Source organism: Frieseomelitta varia, unplaced genomic scaffold, assembly GCF_011392965.1.
Source record: "Frieseomelitta varia isolate USP_RPSP 00005682 unplaced genomic scaffold, Fvar_1.2 scaffold_358, whole genome shotgun sequence".
NCBI lineage: Eukaryota > Metazoa > Arthropoda > Insecta > Hymenoptera > Apidae > Frieseomelitta > Frieseomelitta varia.
The window spans coordinates 411,083-434,546 of NW_025110099.1; the positions used below are offsets into that span (position 1 = coordinate 411,083).

Genomic DNA, 23,464 nt, shown 5'->3' on the forward strand with positions numbered 1-23,464 from the left:
TCAAGAAAATATGAATGTATTAAAAGTAAATTAAAATTATTTATAACGCCACGAAGAAGAATTTAAAATCTTCGCCAAACATAAGTACAAAAACATGAAACATTATTTCATGTGATGAAACACAGGTAAATACAATAGATTAACATTTCTCATTTTTCATGTAACAATATCGAAATCTCTTTATCAATATAATCAATCGCGTGACAACATTTCAAAATGTTTTCCACAATACTTTTGAATGTTTCCGAACGCTTTCACAAACGCTACGTTTTACATGTTACTCAAATGCTTCACGACGATTCAACCGCGCGAAAAAGTTCGTAATCGGCGCATGCGCACACGCGTCGAAGAAGCGCGCCAATTATCAACAGCGCGGCACGTTCAAATCCGACTCGACTCGACTCCGCACGACTCGACCCGAATCGGTCGTCATGACACACGATCGGTCTTCGTGGCTGACCTAGTCATTTTGTAGTAGCATTCAGTCGCTGACGCGAACGTACAAGCTCGCTAGCTTGTCTACGACGAATCAAACCGACAACCGTACGAGACAGGCTGTGACGGACGTAATAGGATGAAGGATATCCGCTCGCAGGTGAGTCGCACGAAGGCACGACCATATCTCGAACAGAGAGGTCAAGGTCCAACATTACGTTCGCGCCACAGCGATCACGTGGAACCTCGGAGCATTTAAATTTCGATATATGTATGTATGTATGTATGTATGTATGTGTGTATGTATCTACAGTCGTTTCTTATCTCTTAACAATTATATATATTTTTGAAGTTTCTCTCTTTGTCGCTCGTTTGCCTCTTGGCTTTTCCAGTATAAATTCTATGCGATATGCCATATTTCACTATAAAATATAATAATAATATAAATGAAATAGTTTCGACATTAATTTATTTTCTCGACGATGCAATGGTAAAAAAATTTGACCTTAAAAAAACCGGTTAAGGTCGACTTTTTTCAGATCTTCACCGTTCCGAAGGCATAGAATCACGCTATGAAGGTCATGAGATGTAATTTCTTGACATCCGTACATACCCGTATGTACGGCACACGCATGAAGAAAGCTATTGCAACTAGAGTATTCTGTTTTATTTCTATTTCCACAATAACATTACGTGCCCCTAGAAGAGGACAAATATGAATAACAATAAAATCCATATCGGCCAGCAGTAAAATAAAATCGAGTATTCGTCGATTTAGAAAAATACACACATAACCGGACATTTGAGAAAATCTATTAGCTATATCAAAATAAAATAGGAGCAGAGATGCGCAGATGGAAGTGGTAGCCAATTGCATTCCTTTATTTGATGAAACGCAAATCACTCTTGTCTTTCTTTCTTCTCAGAGTTTGAAGAGAGGTTTAGATTATCGGAAATGAAATTTACGTGTTACGGATGAATAAGATCACGTTTTAAATTTATTGTTCAGAGAGATATTCACGTTCCGTGGAACGTGATAATGTTTTCGTTGGCTTTTCTTGTTCCTTTCTTCAAGAAACTTGGCAATTAGTTGTAAATTCAGTTCGTGTTTTCAATATAATTCACCTTGCTTCTTCAGTGCTGGTTTCATTTTCCTTTTTCTTTTTTTTTTTTTTCAGAGTTGGAGTTATTCGTTCAAATTTAGCTCGTGTTCCTAGTTATTTAAAATGCTTCTTCGTTCTCGAAATTCATGTCCCCACTAACTTGTCCGCACTACTTCATAAATTCAATCCTCATTTCTGAAATCTGCTAATCGTGATACCTCAAAAAGTCAAATTTTACATCTTCTCTAATTTCACGAACAGTCGTCGTGATCTTTTTTGGTTTTTCATCCGAAGTCAAAATCTCATTCGAGATATCACGAAAACCAAAAACATGGCTTTCCTCTATCAAAGAAAAAAGGACCATGCTCGTACGATGTCATAAATTGTTGCAACGATGCATCAAAGTCTGAAATAAAAGCAAAACAAAACGACCTGCTACTCTCGTTTCGGCTGTAGTATTAAAATATTCTTTGGGTTATTTACAAGTGCCATCCGCGTAGCGAAAGAAGATCGATCGCAATCTTCTTTTCGAAAGAAGAAAGTCTTAAACGCGGGCCATTAACTTCAGAGTTGCGTCGTTCATTTATGCACACATCTCTCGTGTTTTCTCATATATTTCGGAACTTGAAACAAACTGCTTTTCGCTACCGTATTATTTTCACGTTCCTGCCTCTGATTATATACAGATAGATATAGAAGAGATAGATATAGAGATAGATATAGAAATTCCGTGACTGGTCAATATGACGTGAATTTTACGTCAATGGTGTGACGAAAAAACAGAATTTGAAATGTACTTTCTACGTATCAGCGGTGTGTAACGAGATTATTAAGTCGAGAAATAACTACAAATCGTTACACAAGACGACAATGCACGTTCCTCCATTTATTAAACTTACAATTAGTAAATGACAGAATTAATGTGATTGTAATTCTTTGGATCGATTTCGAGTACGAACAGATCTAAAACGATCAGATAAATAAATCCGGAAATAGTTCTTGGACGCATTTTTTGCTTGTTTCAAAGTTTGGCACCAAGTTTTATAAACACCCCGTGTATATCGATCCAATGCACTATATCCAATCAGAGGCACTATATACGGGCTCGCTAAAAACGAATCGCAACGACACGGTGTCGTCTGCATCGAGGCGACGAAATCAGATCTGAAAGACCAATGCCCGGTATCGTCATCAGAGAAGGCTGACATAATCGAACCTGACCTATCGTTTCAGCATCCTCATACCTCACGTTCTAAACAAATCGACACAGAATAGGCCTCGTTCGTTAAACTTCCGTGCAGGATGATTCACGCGATTGTAGCGAGCCATGTTATCTTCTTTCGGTCGACAAAATGACGATAACATTTCTCTTCGCAAGTGCAACGATGCACGTGCATTTTTACGGTTGCGCCACTTTTTTTTTTAAATGAAAGCGTACCTGCCTTTTTTTCTATCGGTACAAACTTTATCAATGCAAGTCTTATAACGAGATTGTAGGTTTTTATATAAGTTATACAAAATTGAAATTAACGAGAAATTATTCCACGTTTCGAGAAATAACAAGTTCGAAAGATATTTTAATCTCAATTTTGTGTACTTGTATAAAAGTCCAGAATAACACGTTAATAACACTCGATTATCATGATTGGATTGATAAAGCTTAAAACCATGTGTAGAAATAACAAGATATTTAGAATAGAAATGTCAGAGGGACATATTTGAACAGTTCATTGTCTTTTACATTAAATTGATCAAAATTGACCAACTTGTGATTTTTCATACGTTCTTTATTGCATTGTAAATTCTTTTTTGTTCCTTGCGCCTTCGCCTATCTTAATTAAAATTCTTTGTAATATCGCTTTTGGAGCATGAAGTGGAAAGTCTGTTTTACCAGTAGCCTTTTTTCTTTAATTAAATTCTTAATTAATCGAATATAAAAAAATAGAATATTTTATAGAAACATAAGAACTTTATATTAATTCCTGTAGGATCTTCTTACACAATGTACGAAGATTATCAACATCTACCGAATGTGATAATACCTAAGTGATTTCAGTCAATAAAACATTTATATTAGTAAATTTTTCATAACTAAACTCTAATTTAAATCAAGAAGTAACTAATAATTGTCGTGTATAAATCATTTGTTTCTTATTGATATAATGGTTACATTAATAAGACACAATAACCGTAATAAGCAGATGAAGTAAGTAATTTTCAAAAGAAATGAAATTTATAAATTACACGGTATTATAAATGTATCATGACAGAATGATCATTGTATTCGGACTTTCCGTAAAATTCCTTAGTTCCAAATTTACTATACTATTCTATTTTATACTCCAGAAATACCTACTCGCACAACGAACATTGAACAAATTATTTCCGCGAAAATCTTTCGAAAGAATACGCTTTATGGAAATGGATCGTACAACAAATCGAACAACTAATGAGTGAAATAATTTACCTGAATTATAATCATTGTACAATGTATGTTATTGTTAATAACAACGAGTTCATTACAGTATTAACTGTGTAAAAATACTCTGTGCGAAAGTGTAACTTGTTTACCTTGATAACATTATAATAACGTTCAATATTTGTAATAATACTTCGAACGATCTGTCAATTTATTCAACGTATAATTATTATCTTAATAAACAATATCCCTTTTAATTACGTCGTCATTATTGCTGGCTTTATTTCATTAATATCGGAAATCTGCAAATCGTGCAATCCCTGTCGCAATTCCGTTTCAACGTGATTTTATGTATAATTTTAATTGTCTGACTTGTAATTATTTTCCCATTAAAAAGGATATGTAGCAAAACAAGGTTTCTAGCCTCCGGATAAATTTTTTCTATCAATAAATATATTGTATATTGCGAGTTGTGCATCGTATAGAATATTTATGTAAACTCATATCCTCTTCAATCTGATTAAGAGGAGAAAATCTAAATAAAAATTTATGTCATCCAACAAGTATTATAACGATATTGTTTTTTTACCTTTAATTGATAATGCATAATAATGAGCAGACAAATTATTGTGCATTAATACTAGATATCAGAGAAATTAGAGTGCAAAGAAACAATAAAGTACCTTTTTTATATTATAAATTATTATTATTATTATATTATTATATTGTTATATTGTTATTATTATTATATTATTATATTTTTATATTGTTATTATTATTATATTATTATATTTTAGAAAAATCATTCGAATCTCGAAAAATGCAGCATTGAAAAAAAAAAGTGCTCCAAAAAAAGAAACTATTCTCAAAAATTAAAAATTAGTTATTCTTACCACTTTGGCAGTTCTGGCATTATTGAGCGTAATAAAATAATAAATTAATGATCAAACAGCGGATTACGTATTTCAAATAATTCGAAAGAATAGAATCGAAATAAAGATTCGTCTCTTCGCTTATTAACTTCAACGAATATCATATCTCGGATAATTTTATGATTGTTCTTCATTTTTGCGCGTTCTTCATTTTCCACAGACGCGTAAAAATCCGCTGTCTAAACTAACTAATCGTCTAAGCATATGTAAATAAGGAATGCACGTGGTCGTGCATTCCACGGCCGTTTCTCGTCTCTGTGATCCGGAGATCCATTTTTAGATTCTGGTTAAGGTAACGATTAGATGGCCACGGGAGGCCAACGCACATTATCATGTACTTGGACGACGAAACGTCGTTCTTGAACCTCCCACGCGATCTCTCTTGAAACGGAAATACCTTGGCGACTCTAACGATGAGACAGAGAAAAAATTGACTTCTTCAATGGGATACTGCGCTCGGTTTACGAGAGTTTTTACACAATATCTTTTTGATAACTGCACGAATAATTAATCCGTGCCGTTATTCTTTCACTGACCCACTAAGGACCAACCCATATCATTTGCAATTTTCCTCGTTCCATACTGGAACTATGAAAGGGAATTTCCACGATCTCCGTGTAGATTCGTCGCTATCTCTTCGCAATTTTGCAGTTTCGATTTCACATTCAAAATATTCGTGTATTCATGATATAATAAACCATCGTTTAGTTGATGGGTTAAATGGTCTAATTAACACTTTAAATGGTTAATTTGATCCTTTGTGAGAACGAAGGATCGTTTAATTATTTATTAGAATATAAATGAACGAAGAAAATTTTTGTTATTTAAATATTTAGCTACGAATCATTTACGTTAAAGAGAGGAAAAAAAGAAGTCAAGGAAAGTGTATGATAGTAGTATTAAAATCGTAAAAAAGTTAAAAAACTGTTAAACATTTGTTGAGACATTAATTTACGAAAAGTAAATCTTCCAAAAAACCGAAAACAATTCTTCAAAAGTATATGAAACAATAATTGTAATATAATGTCATTATATTATATTATTATAATATTATATATATATATATATATATATATATATATATATATCTTATTACATATATTATATTATTATATTATATATTTTATATTTATATATATTATATTATTATAATGTATATTATATATATATAATATATATATATATATTATATTATTATAACTTAGGTATAATGTTATTATACCTAAGTTACATGTCAACAAAATTTGATACAACTCTAAACATGGTAATTTAATTAGACGTGTATTAAAAAAAAACGGCGTTGAAGAATCGAGAAAAAAAGAAAATCGAGAAAGATCGCGATTTTCGCAATCGGTGCGTGAAAAAAGTTCGGCGTGAAAACACGAACGTCCCGTATTCCCATCACGTGGCGCATTTCTAATTACAACTCAACATCGAGGGGCAATTAAAGCGACGCGCGCTTTCTACAAAGCAGAAGATTAATACGCTCGTTCTGCGCTCTACATACATCTCTTCATTAAAAATCCTCTCCTCTCGCTGCAGCGTCTCGTTCAAACGCTTTACGATCCCCTCTTTCCTTCTGTTCTCTCGCTAAGATGCACTCGAAAGCAAAATCATCGCAGCTTCACGTAAACCGTGACCACTGACAGCAGTTCCTTGAAGACCGAATTTTTACTCAATTTTCGATCAAACTGAAATATGAAATAAACATTGATCAATCCATGATCAAGTTATTTAATGATTTTACGCACGTTATTTTTATTTAAAGACTCGAAAACGAGTTCACGACCGCAAGTGACCCTTTTTTTCTCGAAAATAGAATTTTTAATCCAGTTTCCAGATCAACGGTAATTGGTGACAATTTTCAAATCGAAACATGAAATAGATATTGATTATTCCATGATTGAGTTGTTAGTTTCAAACACATTACCGTGCATAAACAATTGAAAATCAGCTGCAGTTCCATTGAAATAAAAGAATCCAATTGACATGGAGAATTCTAGTTTTTCATATATTTTCATACAAGTGTAAAAATATTTTATATTTAAAAGATTTCTAAATGCTTTTTAAGTACTCGTTTTTGTGTTTTATCGAAAACTGTTTGCCAGGTGTAGTATTAATCTCTACTAAATGATGGTTCATCAAATCTGGTACTGCATACTAAATATATATTATATATATTTATATAATAAATATAATATATAAATATAATTTATATATTTTAATCATTCTCTCAAAAATTTCAACAATGAAGATATATTTAAAGTCACTGTACAGATTACCACGCAATCATTATAATTGTTAGCTACCCTTTTTATCGATATCTGTTAAGTATATATGTTAAGATTCATTTGAATCGTATTTTATACTGCAATAATTAAGAATTGTCCAAATACTTATACACAGTAATGTATTTATTTATCTCCAATATCTCATTATCGCATTATCATACTTCCATTATTTTTGATATTTCATTTAAACAACCGGTGATATCGTGTGATTTTTAACGATTAATGATCATCGAAAAACGAAACTTTATAGTAACGAATATAACAGATGAGTTACTGTATTATAATATTACATTATTATAGTGAATTGTTCATTTATTCATATATTTATTTAGTATTTCTTACCTTTTACAAATCATGTACAAAAATCACATTGCCGCTCGAGGTGAAAATTACTATCGAAAATAGTATTGCGTGAGCGGTCAATACGATTACTGTAATGTACATCGATATTACGCAAACTGAATTTTACCAAACTCTTTATTTAAACTAGTCTTTTTATATGCGTGACATAACGAGGCATGTGAAATTCGAAATGTGTCAGAAAGATTCGACATCGCAAGAGACAATTGGCAATGCAACCAGAATATTTTTGGACAAACAGTGATTAATTGTGAATAAAACTCGCTATCAGCGATAATAATTTATCACTATAAAGCGTTCGATGTGTTGATCTGTGGCTCGAAACGAACTTTTAGTTTTTATTGTCAGCCTTAATTCAATAATGTATGCGGGCCGCAAAAATCTCTCCCTTTCTGCCTCGCTATCGTATAAATTGCTAAGAAAAAAGAAAAAAAAATGACAAAAATAGGAAATATAGATATTTATTAGAATAGTGCCTTCTCCTCTGTTTCAACATACTTCCAACCGATTATATTTATTTTACTATGCAAGTGTATAAAAATTGTGTAAAAGAAAATTGAACGGGAGATTCGCGGGCGACAAAAATTTGGAAACAAAGGCCATGGATTGTGCGTCACTGCCCCCAATTGTTCATTATTAAAGTGTGTGATCGACAAAGAGAAACTTCGAATACGAAATCTCTCGAGACCTGTACTTTACTTTGAAATACGAAAAGCTGCACGGTGTCCATTCAGAAAGAAGAATGAACACCCACGTGCGTGCCTTTCTATTCTGGGCCGGACGATTCATACTCATTCGTCTGATTCATCCGTGATATTGAAATTTTGTAGGAAGAACGAAATTTAGGAAACACAGTTATATTTTCGAAAAGAATTTGTACGCTCTCTCTCGGCGTGGTGGGTTTATTTAAAATGTTCGATTTTAATGACTGATTGTATAAATTACGTAGAAGGATTGTTAGGAGTGAAAAAGAATTTAAACGAAAGGACTGGAAGTTAGAGCATTAATTAAGTAAATAAGGGAACTGAGATTTTATAGACTCGCGACTGCGGTTTGAAAATATTTGAAAAAGGTATTACGTGTGAAATCACGTAATCGTTGCAATCATCCTTTTAATTCTGTACTTAAATTTAAGCTTATGTTTAAATGTGTTTGTGCCCAGGAAATAAATAATTTAGAGAAAAATTTGATAGTAATAGAAATAAAATTTAAGAACAATAGAAATAACATAATTTTCAACTTCCTCATTTTCTTCTTGCAATTTTTGCTATTTCAAAATCACAAACTAGAGGTACTATAAATTTAATAATAAAATGAATAATTAAATCTCTGAAAACACTTTCATAGACTAGAGCCAAGTCAAGCTGTACATAGGAGTTTATATTCAACATTTATGATTGCATAAATTATTATGTCAGTAGTATTCAATCAAACAAACCGTAGTGTCTTTTCGAAGGATATAGAAAGTGAATTCATTTACATAAATATAAAGTATTGATAACATCCTTTCGAAATACGAATGATTAACATAAATTAACATAATATTTTGATGCTTACAGTTCGAGAGAAATGGCTTCGTCGTGCTGGAAGATTTCTTTCAACCGGAAGAAATCGACGAATTGAAATTTTGCGGAGAGGAATTTACCAAGAACTTACCTCCGGAAAGTGAGAGAAAAGTTTTCAATTCAATAGAATCGCAACAGGTGCATACCGAATTATTAAGAAAATATCTTATTTATGGCGAATACGTGATGTTTATATTTTAAAATTATTTATTGTATTTCACAGAGCAAAGATAAATATTTCCTGAACAGTGCTAACAAGATCAGTGTGTTCTTCGAGGCTGAAGCTTTAGACAACGATGAAAAGTTGAAAGTTCATCCTCGAGTGTCGTTAAATAAGGTAAAATAAAAACCATTAATCTGGAGTAAAGAAAAAAAAAATAACCATCGACAGCAATTATATTATATAAATATCAAGTGTTCTCCTTGATAAAATTATAGGTAGGTCACGCCCTTCATTGGCTTCACCCTACATTCAAGAAGTATACTTTCGATGAAAGAGTTAAAGAAACAGCTTTCCAATTGGATTATGAGGAACCGGCCGTTTGTCAATCGATGTATATTTACAAAAATCCGGGAATCGGATCAGAAGGTAAAAAGAAATGAATTAACTTATTGTAAACTTAAAAATAGCGTAGCGTTAAATAAATTAATTTATTCTGCGCTAATTGAATGTAAATCGATTTTGTAATAGTAATGATGCACCAAGATGCAACATATTTGTACACCGACCCAGTGAAGCTAATTGGTTTCTGGATCGCTTTGGAAGACGCTACTCAAGAAAATGGATGCCTATGGATCGCGCCAGGTTCTCATAAAAGTGGCGTTCATCGGCGTTACGTAAGAAACAAAGATCCAGATTCCAAGGAACTGTTGATCTACGACAGAGCTGCACCTTGTTATCAACTTAGTAATTTTCGACCAGTACCAGTTAGTAAAGGAACCTGCATTCTCATCCATGGACAAGTGGTACATTTCTCATACCCAAATAAAAACGACAAATCGAGGCATGCTTACACATTTCATGTAATCGAAACGCAGCATACCTCTTATTCGAAAGAAAACTGGTTACAACCACCTTTAGAAGGATTTCCAAAACTATACAGAAATTAGTTACCTTTTTACAAAGGTAATGCTCGATCGCTAGAGCATTGTTAAATTATTTTACTAAAGATTGCCAGGGAACATTATTCAATACTTATTATTATTCTGGCTATGCATTTTTATTTTTCACATTTTCCAAAAGTTATTTCTTGTATTATACAGAATCGTTAATAAAAATATTTAAGATGTTAATACTTTCTGTAAAAAAAAATATCATCATACAAATAACATTACGATTATGTTGCATATAATATCTCAAGTATTATTGAACATTATAAAAAATGTATGTAACTAAATTCAAAAGGATTTTGGTCAATATACATCTATATGTTAGATACATATGTATATATATATATATATGTATGTGTATATATATATCTATTTATGTACACTGACAGCTTGCTAGTCTGCAAAAATGGGTATTAAGTTCCTGGAGCTGACGTAAACCTCTATTCAGTACATCTTCCTTTCGCTTTACGCAACAATATACATCAAGAGGCTCTATATCGATATCAATTAATTTCAGTGTCATTGGTGCAGTTTCAGGTAGAAACGTTATTAGTATCTGATGTAAATTTATCAATGTTCGATAGTCCACATTAGAATTTCTAACTTGTTCTATGACACTGCAATAAAATATGGCTGTTAGACTATAACATATAAAATAGTTATTAAATAATTCAATAATAAACAACTTACGCGCTTAGACTGCATAATAATTGATTCACGTTCGTTGCTAGTTCCGGTTGTATTTGTTTTACAAAGCACATATTCGGAATTGGATTAGGAATGTTGTAGTGAAAACTACAAGGCATCCCCATCGCTTCAGCTGCCATACCACTGTTTAATAACATAAATAAACAGATATTAATAACACAAAATTGATGAACAAATTAATCATGAAACTTACGCCATATCGCGAGCAAAGATATATGCTGCTTCAAAATACTGAAAAGCTTTTTGTGCCCTATGTTCTTGTCCCTCAATATTGTTTTCAACTCCAATTGCATTGCATAATTTGTAATCATTTATTTGACATTCATATCCACGACATTTGTCTTTTAACTCCTAGAAAATAATAGCATCATAAATACAAATTATTTCAATATTTTAACGTAATATCAATAGAAAAAATTATGAGAACAATTACATTAATTTTTTGAGAAATTCGTAATACTAAATCTTTATATTTATCTATGTTAACCATTTGTACCAAATCATTACACTTATCTAAAATATAACTATCTTCCTTCAAAGTTTTTTGATCTGAAAAAAGAAGGATGTTTGAACATTAATAATAATTATCAAAAAAAAAAAAACTGCTTCTTGCTAAAATAAAATTAACAAAATTACCAGATCTATCTTTAAATATCTGCAACAATTCTTTCAAAATAACTTCTGCTTCTCGCCTAAATGATTCACTTACAGCAGCTATCCAATGTTTTACAGCACACTGTAAAACAGTCTCAACTGTCCAAGGTGGTTTTAGAATAACATATTTTTCCCAAGATGCTCCATATAATGCACCCATTTCTTTACTAACTATCTGTAAAAAATGGCCATCAATTCTCACGTATATATCTTTCTTATATTATGTACTTATATCAACATATATCTTGTTTATGCTTACCACTGTTAAAAAGTCTCTTATAACACTTTTTATGTCCTCATATATTTCATTTGACAATTGTAATTCCTCAGATAAAATTGTTGAACTTAGACTGAACCTTTCTTGATCTTCATCATTAGAAACAGACAATGATTGATTCATATTAGTGGCATTAAGATAGTCGATTTTTTCAATGGGATCATTTCTTCCAAGCGTTACAATATCATGAATCATTGCTTTATTGCAAAGATTGACATCATATGATAATAAAACCTGCATAATAAGGAACGAAAATTTAGAGTCATATTTAAATTCTAGTTTTAATAAAAGTATATTATACATAACTTACCGCTGACTTTCCTAAATCACGAATTTGTAAACAAGCCTGTAGAATTTCATCATCTGGGCAATCAACAGAAAATTTTTCTTTATTTTTTGTAACATCTTCTGGTGTTTGACCAATTATGTATGATTTTTTAGAAGAGAAAAGTTTATTGATATAATTTATAGCTTTTCTGGCTTTGTAACATAATGATTTTGATTTTGATTTGCCATTATCATCCTTAATATAATCAAGTTCCTGTAACAAAACATTTGTGAATGTTACAAGTAAGTAGTAAAATAAATGAAAGATATAGAAACTTACACGTATAACAGTCCATGGTACTAGAATTATCGAATGATCATAAGTTTTAAAAATAGTTTCTCTTGCCAATTCAACAGCATCAATATTTGATAAAAATACGTTTGTATCAACAACAATGTACAAGTGCTTTTTTTCTTGTTGTTCTGATAACAAAGGATATTTCAAACTAGTACTAGGTACGTTGCAGGATATATTCATATTGTTTTCTGTACAAAGTCTTGTTCTAACAGCTTGAACCTAAATAATATAAGTATGTCATATCTCATTAATATTTGTATATCTATTATTTATTATAGTCATCTACATATGATCAGTAAAAGAAAGTATACATAATAATACTTGACATCACCTCAAACGTAATTTTTTCATCTTCCAATGGTTCCCAATCCATTTCTTCATACAAAGAATCATCATTGGCCCGCTTTATTAAATCATCTACAGTTGTTACTGGATCTGTCAATACTTTTGTTGTTTCCTCTAGTTTATCAGTACATACATTTTTATTAGTGGAAATCTTATTATTTGCAAGTCGCTCCTTCAAACGCACCAATCTAACTTCTGCATTTTTGTAAATGCATGGCATAGCTATAATTATTCAAAAAATTAAAGGATAAATTGTAGTTTGTAATAGTATTGTAATAGTGATATAATACTCACGTGTATCGTTTGTAAAAATATTATTATTTAAATTATCATCATCACATATTATTTTTAGGTTTTCTCTCAGTCTTTCCATACGATCTTTTGCTAAATTTTTCTTCATAGATTTTTGTTTTCGCACTCCAAGAATAACTTCAACAGGATCATGTTCATTCTTCCTTTTGCCTGCAAAATTTTTTTCTATTACCATATAACCTATGTTAGTCAATTTTCCAATTATATAAATAAGAAAAATTGCAAAATTTCTTTAATGTACTAACCTTTTGGACTCTTTTGTACTTCTTTCTGACTTGTGTTACCCGAAGAAACAGCTTTTTGCTTGGATACAGTTTGATTTCTTAATCGTGTTTTAATTGACTTCCCTTGATTATTGCTTCTATCTTCCTCTGTTTTTTTTATTATAGGACTTTTTGGTATCCTTTCCTGCATTTTTTCTAACAATATCTGCATTTGGGGTGTACAAGATTTTCTAGAATCTGTGTGACTATTAGCTTTTTGCACTAACGGATTAGTTTTATTAAGTGTTGAAGATGAAGATCTTGAAACATCCTTAGTTGATTTAGGACTCTTAGAAACTTTGAGAGCAATTTCTTCTTTTCTCTTCAGTATCTTTTCACGAATTGCTTTCATCTGTGGCGTTTCTTTTCCCTCATTGACTTTGTTTTGCATTTGTTTACACTTAGCAACAAGTATTTCCCTTTCTGAAGTTTCTTTTCCAGACACAGTATGCTCTGAAGCAATTGACTTTACTTGATTATCGTTATCCTTTTGTGATTTCATATTATATGACTGTTTATGTTTTTTAGGAGACTGGACTAATTTCTTTTCAACCTAAACAATATTTTTTTTAACTATTTTGTTTCTGGCAAATTTTACTATCTATTTTAATTATTATAATTATTATTTAGAAAATTATGAATTATAAATGCACATTAGTAAATAATAAAGATTAAAATAAATAAAGAGACTAAGCATTGCAATTCAAATGTTAATGAAATACCATTAACCTCATTCCTACTAATATTGATATTGATTCAATGAAAAAAAAAAAATACAATACTTGTTCTGTTCGACCATTCGTCGGCATCTCCCAAGATGATTGGTTTGTTTTGACATTAAAATAATATATTCTATCAGGACGTGATTTTGAACTTCGTACAACCCAATTTTTCGGCAGGTTACATTTCATCATACTCGAAACAGTCAGTGAACAAATAAGCTACAATCTCAATGAAATTCAATTCGAAATTCAACTCCTTAGAGGATACGAATTTTTTATTACATATCATTACAATCTCTCGCGTGAACTTCAGTAATATAATAAAGGATGATTAATCATAAACAAAATAAAGATGACATCAATCGTGTGTTCCAAAACAATGAATTTTAGATTCTTTATAATAGTTGTCTTAACAGAGGAAATACTTACGAGACTGTTTCATGTATTATTTATAATTTAATGATAAAAAGCTAAATCTAGTTCGAATTGCAGAAAAGACATTTAAAAAATACAGGAGAAATAATTACATTAAAATCTGTTCGAAAGGACACATTGGACTATACTGTAGGGAATTTTAACGTTATCATTTCGTTTTACGTTATATGTAACTATTGAAAAGTTGAGAAACGTGTCTTTCCCCTTTATACTAAACTATTTTACCGGATAAGATTCTTTCTGTCAAATTGTAATTGAAGAAACATATGACAATAAAAGATACTCCATGCAAAACAGTAACAAAACGTATCGATTCAATTATTTTTTTTAGCTTACTTTGAACGCTTTAGTCTTGTTACTTTCGTCGATATATTGTTAATATATAACAGTACGAGCAATGTCAAGCGAATTTGAAAGAAATGATGGTCTATCATTTACGAATCTTTCATATATGAAAAATGAGAACAATCTAACATTCTTCTCAAGTATTGACGAAGCTACAAAAGAATGGCTCAAATCTTTGGAACAAATATGGCAAATATGTAAGTGTCTATTGTATTATACAATAAAATTGTTAGTAATTGTTTATTTATCTTCACAATATCTTTTGACTAATTATTAATTACGAGTTTTTACTAGGGAAAAAGGGTGATATTGTAAACAACACACTGATTGAATATTTCGAAAGTGCACCTGAGCCTTATTTAAGCACAATCCGGTTATTAGTGAATACTTCAGACTTTAAACATATAAAAAGGAGTTCATCGTTGGCATTTACAGGTTTAGTTTATAAATAATACTTGTAGTTTATAAATAATACATAACATACATGAAAAAATGTAATTGAATTATATTTATTCAGTATATTTAAATATATAAATTCGATTATTATTAGCAAGATAATATTAAAATCTTTCAAGTACACAGCTTTTATGTTAATGATATTTTTATACAGATGCTGTTGTACAAATTATTATAAAGATACTCTGATACTAAAGATAATAATCTATTTTTATGGATTACAGTCATAGAAGAATTTGCAAACTGGTTAAAATCAAAGAACTCGATATACAAACATTTCTTAGATCTAAATTTAAAATTAGCAACATTTCGATTAGTCATTCAACAAAATAACATTGAATTTGTTAAAATGGTTGCAACTACGTATGAATTCATAGATCACAAAGAGGAATTTTTTAACATAATAAGGGTATTATTTAATATTACAGTATAGACATTTCAATACTCTGCTTTTAAATTGTTGTGTAATAAAATCTACATTTTTATAGGAAATCATTAAAGAAAAAAAATACAAAGAAGCAGCACAGTATGCAGTTATATTGCAATTGCAAGATCATTTTCCAAATCCAGAAACTTTACTGCTACCACTTATTCTACAAAATAAGTTAACAGTTGTTGAAGAGTTTTTAGGCAATTGTCCTATTTTGCAGAAAACTTTAGTCTTGTATTTGGATAATCTAATTGCACCTGATAATAGCATGCATGCCATTTTAAATGAAATAATTAAGTAAGTTTCAGTAATTGATTAATGAAAGAATGTTATACACAATGATGTTTTTAATATATTACAGAAAAAATAACATACCGGATGTAAAGATGCCAATAATAAATACTAAGCCAATGACTAAATTAATAGCTCGCCTTATCAAATTATATAATCTTCCACCAGAACTCTGTTCCAATTTAAATAAAAAAAGATGCAAAGGTGTTTTGCAATTCCTCGTACATAAACGTTATGTGGAATCTAGTTTAAGTATGTTGATGCCTTAAATAATATAAACCACACAGCAATGTAAAAAAATATCAATTTTTTCTAAATTAAGGTATTGCTAGTTGGAGAGAAATGGTACAAGATGCAGTAGGAGATGATCATACATTACAACTTGCTATAATAAGAATGATAATTGATGCCAAAGACGCGGCTGAAGCTTTATACTGGGCTAAAAAATTTGATGTTCCTCGAGAAAAATGGCCATGGGCAATCTTACATGAAGGAAAGGAACAAAATGAATATGAAGGTAATGACTCTTTTTAATATTATTTCAATTATTTATACAATTTTATTGTGCAGCTGTAAATGAAGGCGCTTCAACTAGCAAGATAAATGATTGGGAAATTGACAATGGTCTTGTAAATTATCATGAATTAAAATTATCAAGAGATTCTATTAAAGTAGTAAATGATTTTGATAGTTTTAAAGAGTTTCTTGACAATGGATTAGTAAATGTCTGTATGGTTGGTATTGATTCAGAATGGAAACCATGTTTTGGTAATATTTTGATTTAATAATTCTCTTTTAATATCAATAATTCAATAAAAAATAATTATACAATTTATTATAATTATTAGGTACAAAACAAACAGAATTAGCTTTAATACAAATAGCTACCAAAGTTAATGTATACATCTTAGATGTAACTACAATGGGAAATAAACTAGCAGAATTATGGGCTGAATTAGCTTCAAACCTCTTTGAAAACAAGAATATTTTAAAACTCGGTAAAGTTCTTTTAATTAATGAATTTTTATTCTGTATATTATTTTTATTCGTGTATATTCCAGGATTTGGAATAGCACAAGATATGACAGTTACATGCAATAGTTTGGCTGTATTATCAAAAGTAAAAACACACGGACAAGGTTATCTAGATATTGTAAATTTATGGAAAAAATTGGTGGAAGATTATAAATTTGTTTTTCCACATGAAAGTAATCAACACTTCGCTAAAAAAAATTTGAGTAAACTTGTAGAGCTTTGTCTTGGACGAAAGCTAAATAAATCTGATCAATTTTCTAATTGGGAGCAAAGACCATTAAGAGAAAGTCAAATAATATATGCTGGTTTGTGATTACTACCATTTTTATAGTATATTACTATTCTTTTTTTATAATATGTATATATATATACGCAGAACAGTAAAATGCAATAATTATATACCAATTATCTTACAGCGTTAGATGCATATTGTTTACTAGAAATATATACAGCATTGGAAATTCAGTGTGAACATTTGGGCATACCATTTCATGATGTGTGTTTGGAAGTGCAACATATCCCATCAATCCCCAGAAAAAAATATAAAAAAGCCTGCACAAAAGGTAAGCTTTTGTTTAATAAATAATTTATTTATTCTTTAGAGTTCTAAATATTTCATTACAGCACCATTCCGTTAAAAAGAATATCAGTTATGATAAACAACAAAATTTTCAAAGATTTTCGGAACAAGGAGGAATAAGATATAATTCTCAGAAATCAAATTATCAAATTTATCAATCTTTTGACAAACCAAGGTCCATGGATTTCAATAAATTACATTACGCAAATATACCAAAAAATGTAAAACAAGCAAATTATGAAAGTCAAACACAAAAAAATTCTCAAGTAGTTAAATATAAATTTATACCAGCGCATCAGTGGCGTGTAGTTTGTGATTCAATGTTAGGAGGATTGACAAACAAATTGCGAATGTGTGGATGCGATTGTGCTCATTTTACATTTGATCAGGAAGGAGAACGATCTGCTCAACTAGCAATGCGCGAAAGAAGAGTATTTTTGACTCGTAATAAAGGATATTTAAGAGTAGGTCTTAATTAATAGTTTTAAATGATATTTAAATAATATTATCACTTATTAATTATTTTAATTATATTGTTTAGTTTTTACAATATATTCCATCTGAAGAATTGTTATCTAGTATTGAAAGATACTCCCAATGATCAGTACGGGAGGTATTAAACTACTTTAAAATTAGAGTTACAGAAAGAGACATATTTAGTCGATGCCAGGACTGTAATAGTGACGAATTCGCAAAAGTTCGAAAATTATTAATGGATAAACTTTTCATTAGATATATATTTTTTTTTAAACTGTACATTAAATATTAATAATAATGTTAACAAACTTTTATAATTTTTCAGCTATGTCAAAATAACACGTAAAAATAATTATGGTAATATTACTTCAAATTCATCTGATTGTGTAGACAGTACATATCACTCAAATGTAGCAACAAATTCAAGTAATGATTTACAACATGATACTCGTGTAAATGAGTTACAGCGTGACGATCGTACATGGATACTTAGTACAAAGTCTATAAATGTTGATACATGTTTAACGAAATATAAAACAAGAATACAAATTGATAAAGTACCAATAAAGATACTACAAAACATACAAAATTTTTATGTTTGTGAACATTGTGGAAAAATATATTGGAATGGAACACATTTAGAACGTGCACTTAATGGTGTTATTAAGGATCTTATTTATCATATGTGACTTTTAATTATAATCACTTGTGATATAGTGTTTAAAGCAGTACTCAGACTTTGAAAGCATAAATCAAAAGTGTCTTTATTTATGAGTCAATAACTGTTCCTATAATGTGGAATTAGAAACAAAAATACGTTTAGTTTACTGCATATATTTTAAGAAGTATTTTGACATTCTTAAAAATGTATATAATCTTAAAAAGTTATTTTTTCTTCTCTTTTATTATTTTTGTAGAAAAACTATTTTTTGTTACTGATAATCTATAAATAAATCTGAATGTTTGACTTTTGTTTAATATATTTGTGAAAATATTTTACATGCATACATACATACATTTCATATTTGCTTTTATTATTTATAAAAAATCATGTAAACGGTGAAAACATAATAAAAGTATTTCCCTCGTATTCATTTCTTTAAATATCTATTCTTTTTTTATATTCAATTTCTAAATATTTGATATTTAAATAATGGCACTATTCTTTGTTTGCTAATGGCATAAGTCGTATCTAATATAGTTATGTTATAGTATAATAATGTTTTCCTATAGATAACAAGATGATATTAAAAAAAATCTTTTATATTAAAAGTTGATAATGTAATTTATCGTAAATTTTCCATGTTTCTTTTTTATTATTTTATTCTTTATAAAGTTAAATATTACATTATGTTACACAAATGAATTGTTATTACAGAAATTGATATAATAAAATTTACAATAAAAGTACTTTGTTTTACTGTCATTAGTACTATACAGATATTTTGCAAAATGTGCTATATTTATATTATCATTATATGTTTATTTATTCTATACCTGAATTATATTCTTGCAATTCTACAATATCTTTCTTCCCAAAAGGAGGAGGTCCGATTAATACTTCTATTTCCTTATATGTCAAGGTTTCTTTTTTTAGAAGTGCTTCAGCCAACTATAAATTCAGAGAAAGAAATTTATTAGATATATAAAGAAATAGTATATAATTCCTACGTTGTAATAAATTAATATTAAACATTCATCAAACAGATCACAATTGAAATAAAACTGTAACATTTGGGAATTATTGAAATACTGTTTCAGAAATTTTGAATTTCTTAGATGTTATATATGTAATAATCATACATACAGTTATCAATTTATCTTTATTATCTTGTAATAACTTTTCAGTTGTTTTATATGCTTCAACAATTATCCTTCGCACTTCTGCATCCATTAAATTTCCTAGTTTCTTGCTATATGGTTTTTTAGTTTTCTAATTGATAAATTAAATTAAAGTTATAAATCAGCGACCTACTACCAATTCGTAAATTATAAATATATTTATATCTTACCGTACTTGTTAGTTCTTTATCAAAAGAAATTAAACCCACAGAAGGACTCATTCCAAATTGTTGAACTTGGAGATATGCCATTTCAGTTACCTTTTGTAAGTCATTTTGCGCACCAGTTGAAATTTTGTTAAACATTATATTTTCTGCAACTCTACCAGCTAATAGTACACACATACGTTCAAAAATATGTTTCGAATTTAAAAGTTTTAGGTTTGAATCAGAATACTGAGAAAAACCTAAACGTTTATTTGTTCTTGGCACTACTGTTATTTTAATTAAAGGATTTGCATGTTCCAACATCCATGCTGCTACTGCGTGACCAGCTTCATGATAAACAATAACTTCTTTCTCGGAAAGTGTTAATGTACTAGATTTTTTTACTGTACCACCTAATACTTTATCGACTGCGTACATGAGATCATTGTTATCGATTTTAATCTTTTTCTCACTTGCTGCATGTAATGCAGCCTCATTACAAACATTTGCTATTTCTGCTCCTTTAAAAATATTGTTCAGAACAAAAGTATTAAAAAAAAAAAAGAAAAATTCAAATAATTCAATATTAAGAATTACATACATACCACTAAAACCTGGAGTAAGATGAGCTAAATATTTTCCATATTGTTTCGGGATGCCTTCCAATGATAATGACTGAAGATGATATTCAAAAATGTCTTTTCTTTCTTCTAAAGTAGGAAAATCAATCAAAATATGTCTATCGAATCTACCACATCTCAATAAAGCTTTATCTAGAACATCCGCTCTATTTGTTGAGGCTAAAATAATAATATCCTTTGCCTCTATCATTCCATCCATTTCTACTAAAAGTTGATTCAATGTTCTCTCAGATTCACTGTTGCTGAATTCAACATACGAGTCTGCTCGTTTCTTGCCTATTGCATCAATTTCATCTATATAAATAATGCTAGGCGCTCTTTAAACATAACATAAAATAAGTTTAAATATATTAATAACAGCGTTATTTTATATTATATCAAAATAAGAAAAGAATTAACTGAACTTCTTTTTAGCCTCTGCAAATAAATCCCTTACACGTGCAGCACCTAATCCACCTACTACTTCAGTGAATTCAGATCCATTCATCGATAGAAATGGAACATTGGACTCAGTTGCAACAGCTTTAGCTAAGAGTGTTTTACCACAACCAGGCGGTCCTAAGAGTAAAGCTCCTAGAAACAAACTATATGAATTGCAGAGAAAGGTACTTACAAAAAGTTATAAACATTTCAACTGTAAAACTTTGGTACCTTTTGGTACTTTAGCACCAAGCTTTGTATATCTTTCAGGATTTTTAAGATAATCAACAAATTCCATAACTTCTATTTTAGCTTCTTTTAAACCAGCAACATCTTTAAAACGGACACCTTTACCAGAAAAAGGTTCCACTAATGTATATTTTGCCTTATTCATAAAAGAAAAGTTGAATGTATTTTTGAACTTTGGATTACGCAAAAGTGCAACAAAGAACGCAATACATAGTAACACGATGAACAATTCTGTTAGAGCCATTTGATTATTCACATTCATATATCTAATCGAAATTCCATCCTCTAAAAATTATTTAATGAATTTCAATAAATAAAAGGAGTAATTATATTTAATAAATATATTTAATAATCATACCTAGCCTAATGCCAATATGTTTTTCTATCGTCCTAACGTTTTCTTCAACATTTTTGATGTTAGACATATGAACAATAGTTATGTCCCCAAATACGTGCATTCCTTTATATGTAGCGCCCCTTCTCAATGTAGCTTTCACTTCACCTGGATAAATCTTAATTTCTTTAACTTGTCCTTTTAAAAGCAGTTCGTTTACAAAATCATTCCACTCCACATTTTCTAACTGACATAAAGTAATAACAGTTCAACAATTAAATGTCTTTCAACTGATAATCATTGGTTGATAAACTTACTTGTTCTCTGACAGTTAGAAAATAATAATAGAAAATGATTGTTGTCAACAATAATCCTAATTTAAACATCAGTATTTCAAACTCAGGTTTTTTAGGATTCTTATCAGAATCTCTGGGCTGGTCAGAAGTATGTTGACGATTACTTGAGGTTGTGCTAAAACCTCTCGCATTGCACAATTTTGAAAGATAAATTCTGCAAAGCTCATGCTTCGAGAGTGATAATTTCGTTCCAGTTAAACACTTGTGTTTTATCCCATGTGGCTGAAACAAACTTTCTTAGAATTATACCATGCAATCACCATAATATTTAATTATTGAAATACTTACACGACATAATAATGGGAAACATAACCTATTCGATTGGTTATTAAAACTAATATTTCTAGAAATGAAGTTCAAAACACCGTGTTTCTTCTTTAAATTGTGTTTGTACACATATCCGAAAAGTTTCTGCGAAACGACACACTGTCGTTCCAGATATATTATGGAATTTTGCATGTTTGTATCATGCAATTTCAAACCGCATGTAGAAACCCATTGATATCGTCGTTATGACTTACATAGTAATTACACTGGCAAAACTCCAATATAATAATATAATACAACAAATAAGCGGCCAACTTATACAGTTTATTTTAATAGTTATAAAGGTATTTATTAACTGAAATTATAGAAGCTATTATATATACATAGTTTCGCAATATTACAATATAAAATTGCAATATCGCACAATATCGTAAAAAAGTACAACCGAATATTTGAATTTTTAGTAAGCTTTACTTAATTAAATTTAAATATGATGTTCTATTGATGTAAAAATAGATTTGGATGTATTTACATTGAATGTACTTGTTATTCGAAACAATGCCATTTTCGAACCATTTTCGAATTTATAAATATTTATACAGGGTATTCTTATTTTTTCTAGCATAACTTTGAGCACAGACGAGGTTCATATACCTGTTGATTAACGTTATTTCATTAGTTTTTTATTTTTTTCAAAATTAATGCAAATTGTCTCGGATTGTAGTGACTATGTTGATAATTATTCTCAATCATAGTACTACAAATTTAAATAATAATAACTTCGTATATAATTTTGATAGTTTATATAAAAATATTATAATTGTAACAAATATATAATAATTAATGATGAATATCAAATAACGAAAGTTAAATAACGAATGAAGAATTTCTACTATGGTTACAATACATATAAGTGTCTGTAAACAATTCCATAATGATAATTAAATTACTAACAATTTTTAAATATTCTATTGTTTATATTAAGTACACATCTCGACGGAACGATTTAATAAATATAGATGGCATTGATCTAAATTCA

General features: G+C 29.7%; 4 protein-coding genes across 8 annotated transcripts; 2 read left to right on the plus strand and 2 right to left on the minus strand.

Annotated features, from left to right (window-relative positions):
• The first annotated feature begins 405 nt into the window (after positions 1 to 405).
• LOC122530863 (phytanoyl-CoA dioxygenase domain-containing protein 1 homolog) lies at positions 406 to 10,398 on the plus strand. Its single transcript, XM_043658223.1, has 5 exons — positions 406 to 595; positions 9,100 to 9,243; positions 9,329 to 9,442; positions 9,544 to 9,694; positions 9,797 to 10,398. The coding sequence occupies exons 1-5, from the start codon at positions 575 to 577 to the stop codon at positions 10,213 to 10,215; spliced, it is 849 nt and encodes a 282-aa protein (XP_043514158.1). The 5' UTR covers positions 406 to 574; the 3' UTR covers positions 10,216 to 10,398.
• LOC122530859 (transcriptional protein SWT1) lies at positions 9,742 to 14,647 on the minus strand. Of its 4 annotated transcripts, none has more exons than XM_043658216.1 (12): positions 14,551 to 14,647; positions 13,382 to 13,952; positions 13,119 to 13,301; positions 12,811 to 13,046; positions 12,462 to 12,698; positions 12,165 to 12,395; positions 11,837 to 12,088; positions 11,560 to 11,752; positions 11,357 to 11,472; positions 11,117 to 11,274; positions 10,906 to 11,046; positions 9,742 to 10,832 (listed from the first exon to the last, which is right to left on the minus strand). In XM_043658216.1, the coding sequence occupies exons 2-12, from the start codon at positions 13,899 to 13,901 to the stop codon at positions 10,589 to 10,591; spliced, it is 2,511 nt and encodes an 836-aa protein (XP_043514151.1). In that variant the 5' UTR covers positions 13,902 to 13,952; positions 14,551 to 14,647; the 3' UTR covers positions 9,742 to 10,588. The 4 variants fall into 4 exon arrangements, with proteins under 4 accessions (XP_043514151.1, XP_043514149.1, XP_043514148.1 ...); XM_043658214.1 differs by lacking the exon at positions 14,551 to 14,647 and adding an exon at positions 14,182 to 14,523 and having other exon boundaries at positions 13,119 to 13,286; XM_043658213.1 differs by lacking the exon at positions 14,551 to 14,647 and adding an exon at positions 14,182 to 14,523.
• Positions 14,648 to 14,717: 70 nt separating this feature from the next.
• LOC122530858 (exonuclease mut-7 homolog) lies at positions 14,718 to 19,089 on the plus strand. Its single transcript, XM_043658212.1, is given in 16 exon segments — positions 14,718 to 15,098; positions 15,196 to 15,336; positions 15,582 to 15,766; positions 15,846 to 16,084; positions 16,149 to 16,330; positions 16,401 to 16,595; positions 16,649 to 16,846; positions 16,927 to 17,076; positions 17,140 to 17,418; positions 17,530 to 17,635; positions 17,637 to 17,676; positions 17,738 to 18,157; positions 18,235 to 18,261; positions 18,263 to 18,296; positions 18,299 to 18,421; positions 18,492 to 19,089. Coding segments are annotated over 16 exon segments (2,832 nt in total). The 5' UTR covers positions 14,718 to 14,953; the 3' UTR covers positions 18,860 to 19,089.
• Positions 19,090 to 19,462: 373 nt separating this feature from the next.
• Positions 19,463 to 22,832, minus strand: LOC122530844 (paraplegin). Of its 2 annotated transcripts, none has more exons than XM_043658181.1 (9): positions 22,447 to 22,832; positions 22,120 to 22,380; positions 21,827 to 22,049; positions 21,451 to 21,753; positions 21,204 to 21,372; positions 20,764 to 21,116; positions 20,183 to 20,679; positions 19,978 to 20,103; positions 19,463 to 19,782 (listed from the first exon to the last, which is right to left on the minus strand). In XM_043658181.1, exons 1-9 carry the CDS (start codon positions 22,615 to 22,617, stop codon positions 19,657 to 19,659), a joined length of 2,229 nt encoding a protein of 742 aa, XP_043514116.1. In that variant the 5' UTR covers positions 22,618 to 22,832; the 3' UTR covers positions 19,463 to 19,656. The 2 variants fall into 2 exon arrangements, with proteins under 2 accessions (XP_043514116.1, XP_043514117.1); XM_043658182.1 differs by having other exon boundaries at positions 22,120 to 22,390; positions 22,447 to 22,592.
• Positions 22,833 to 23,464: the final 632 nt, after the last annotated feature.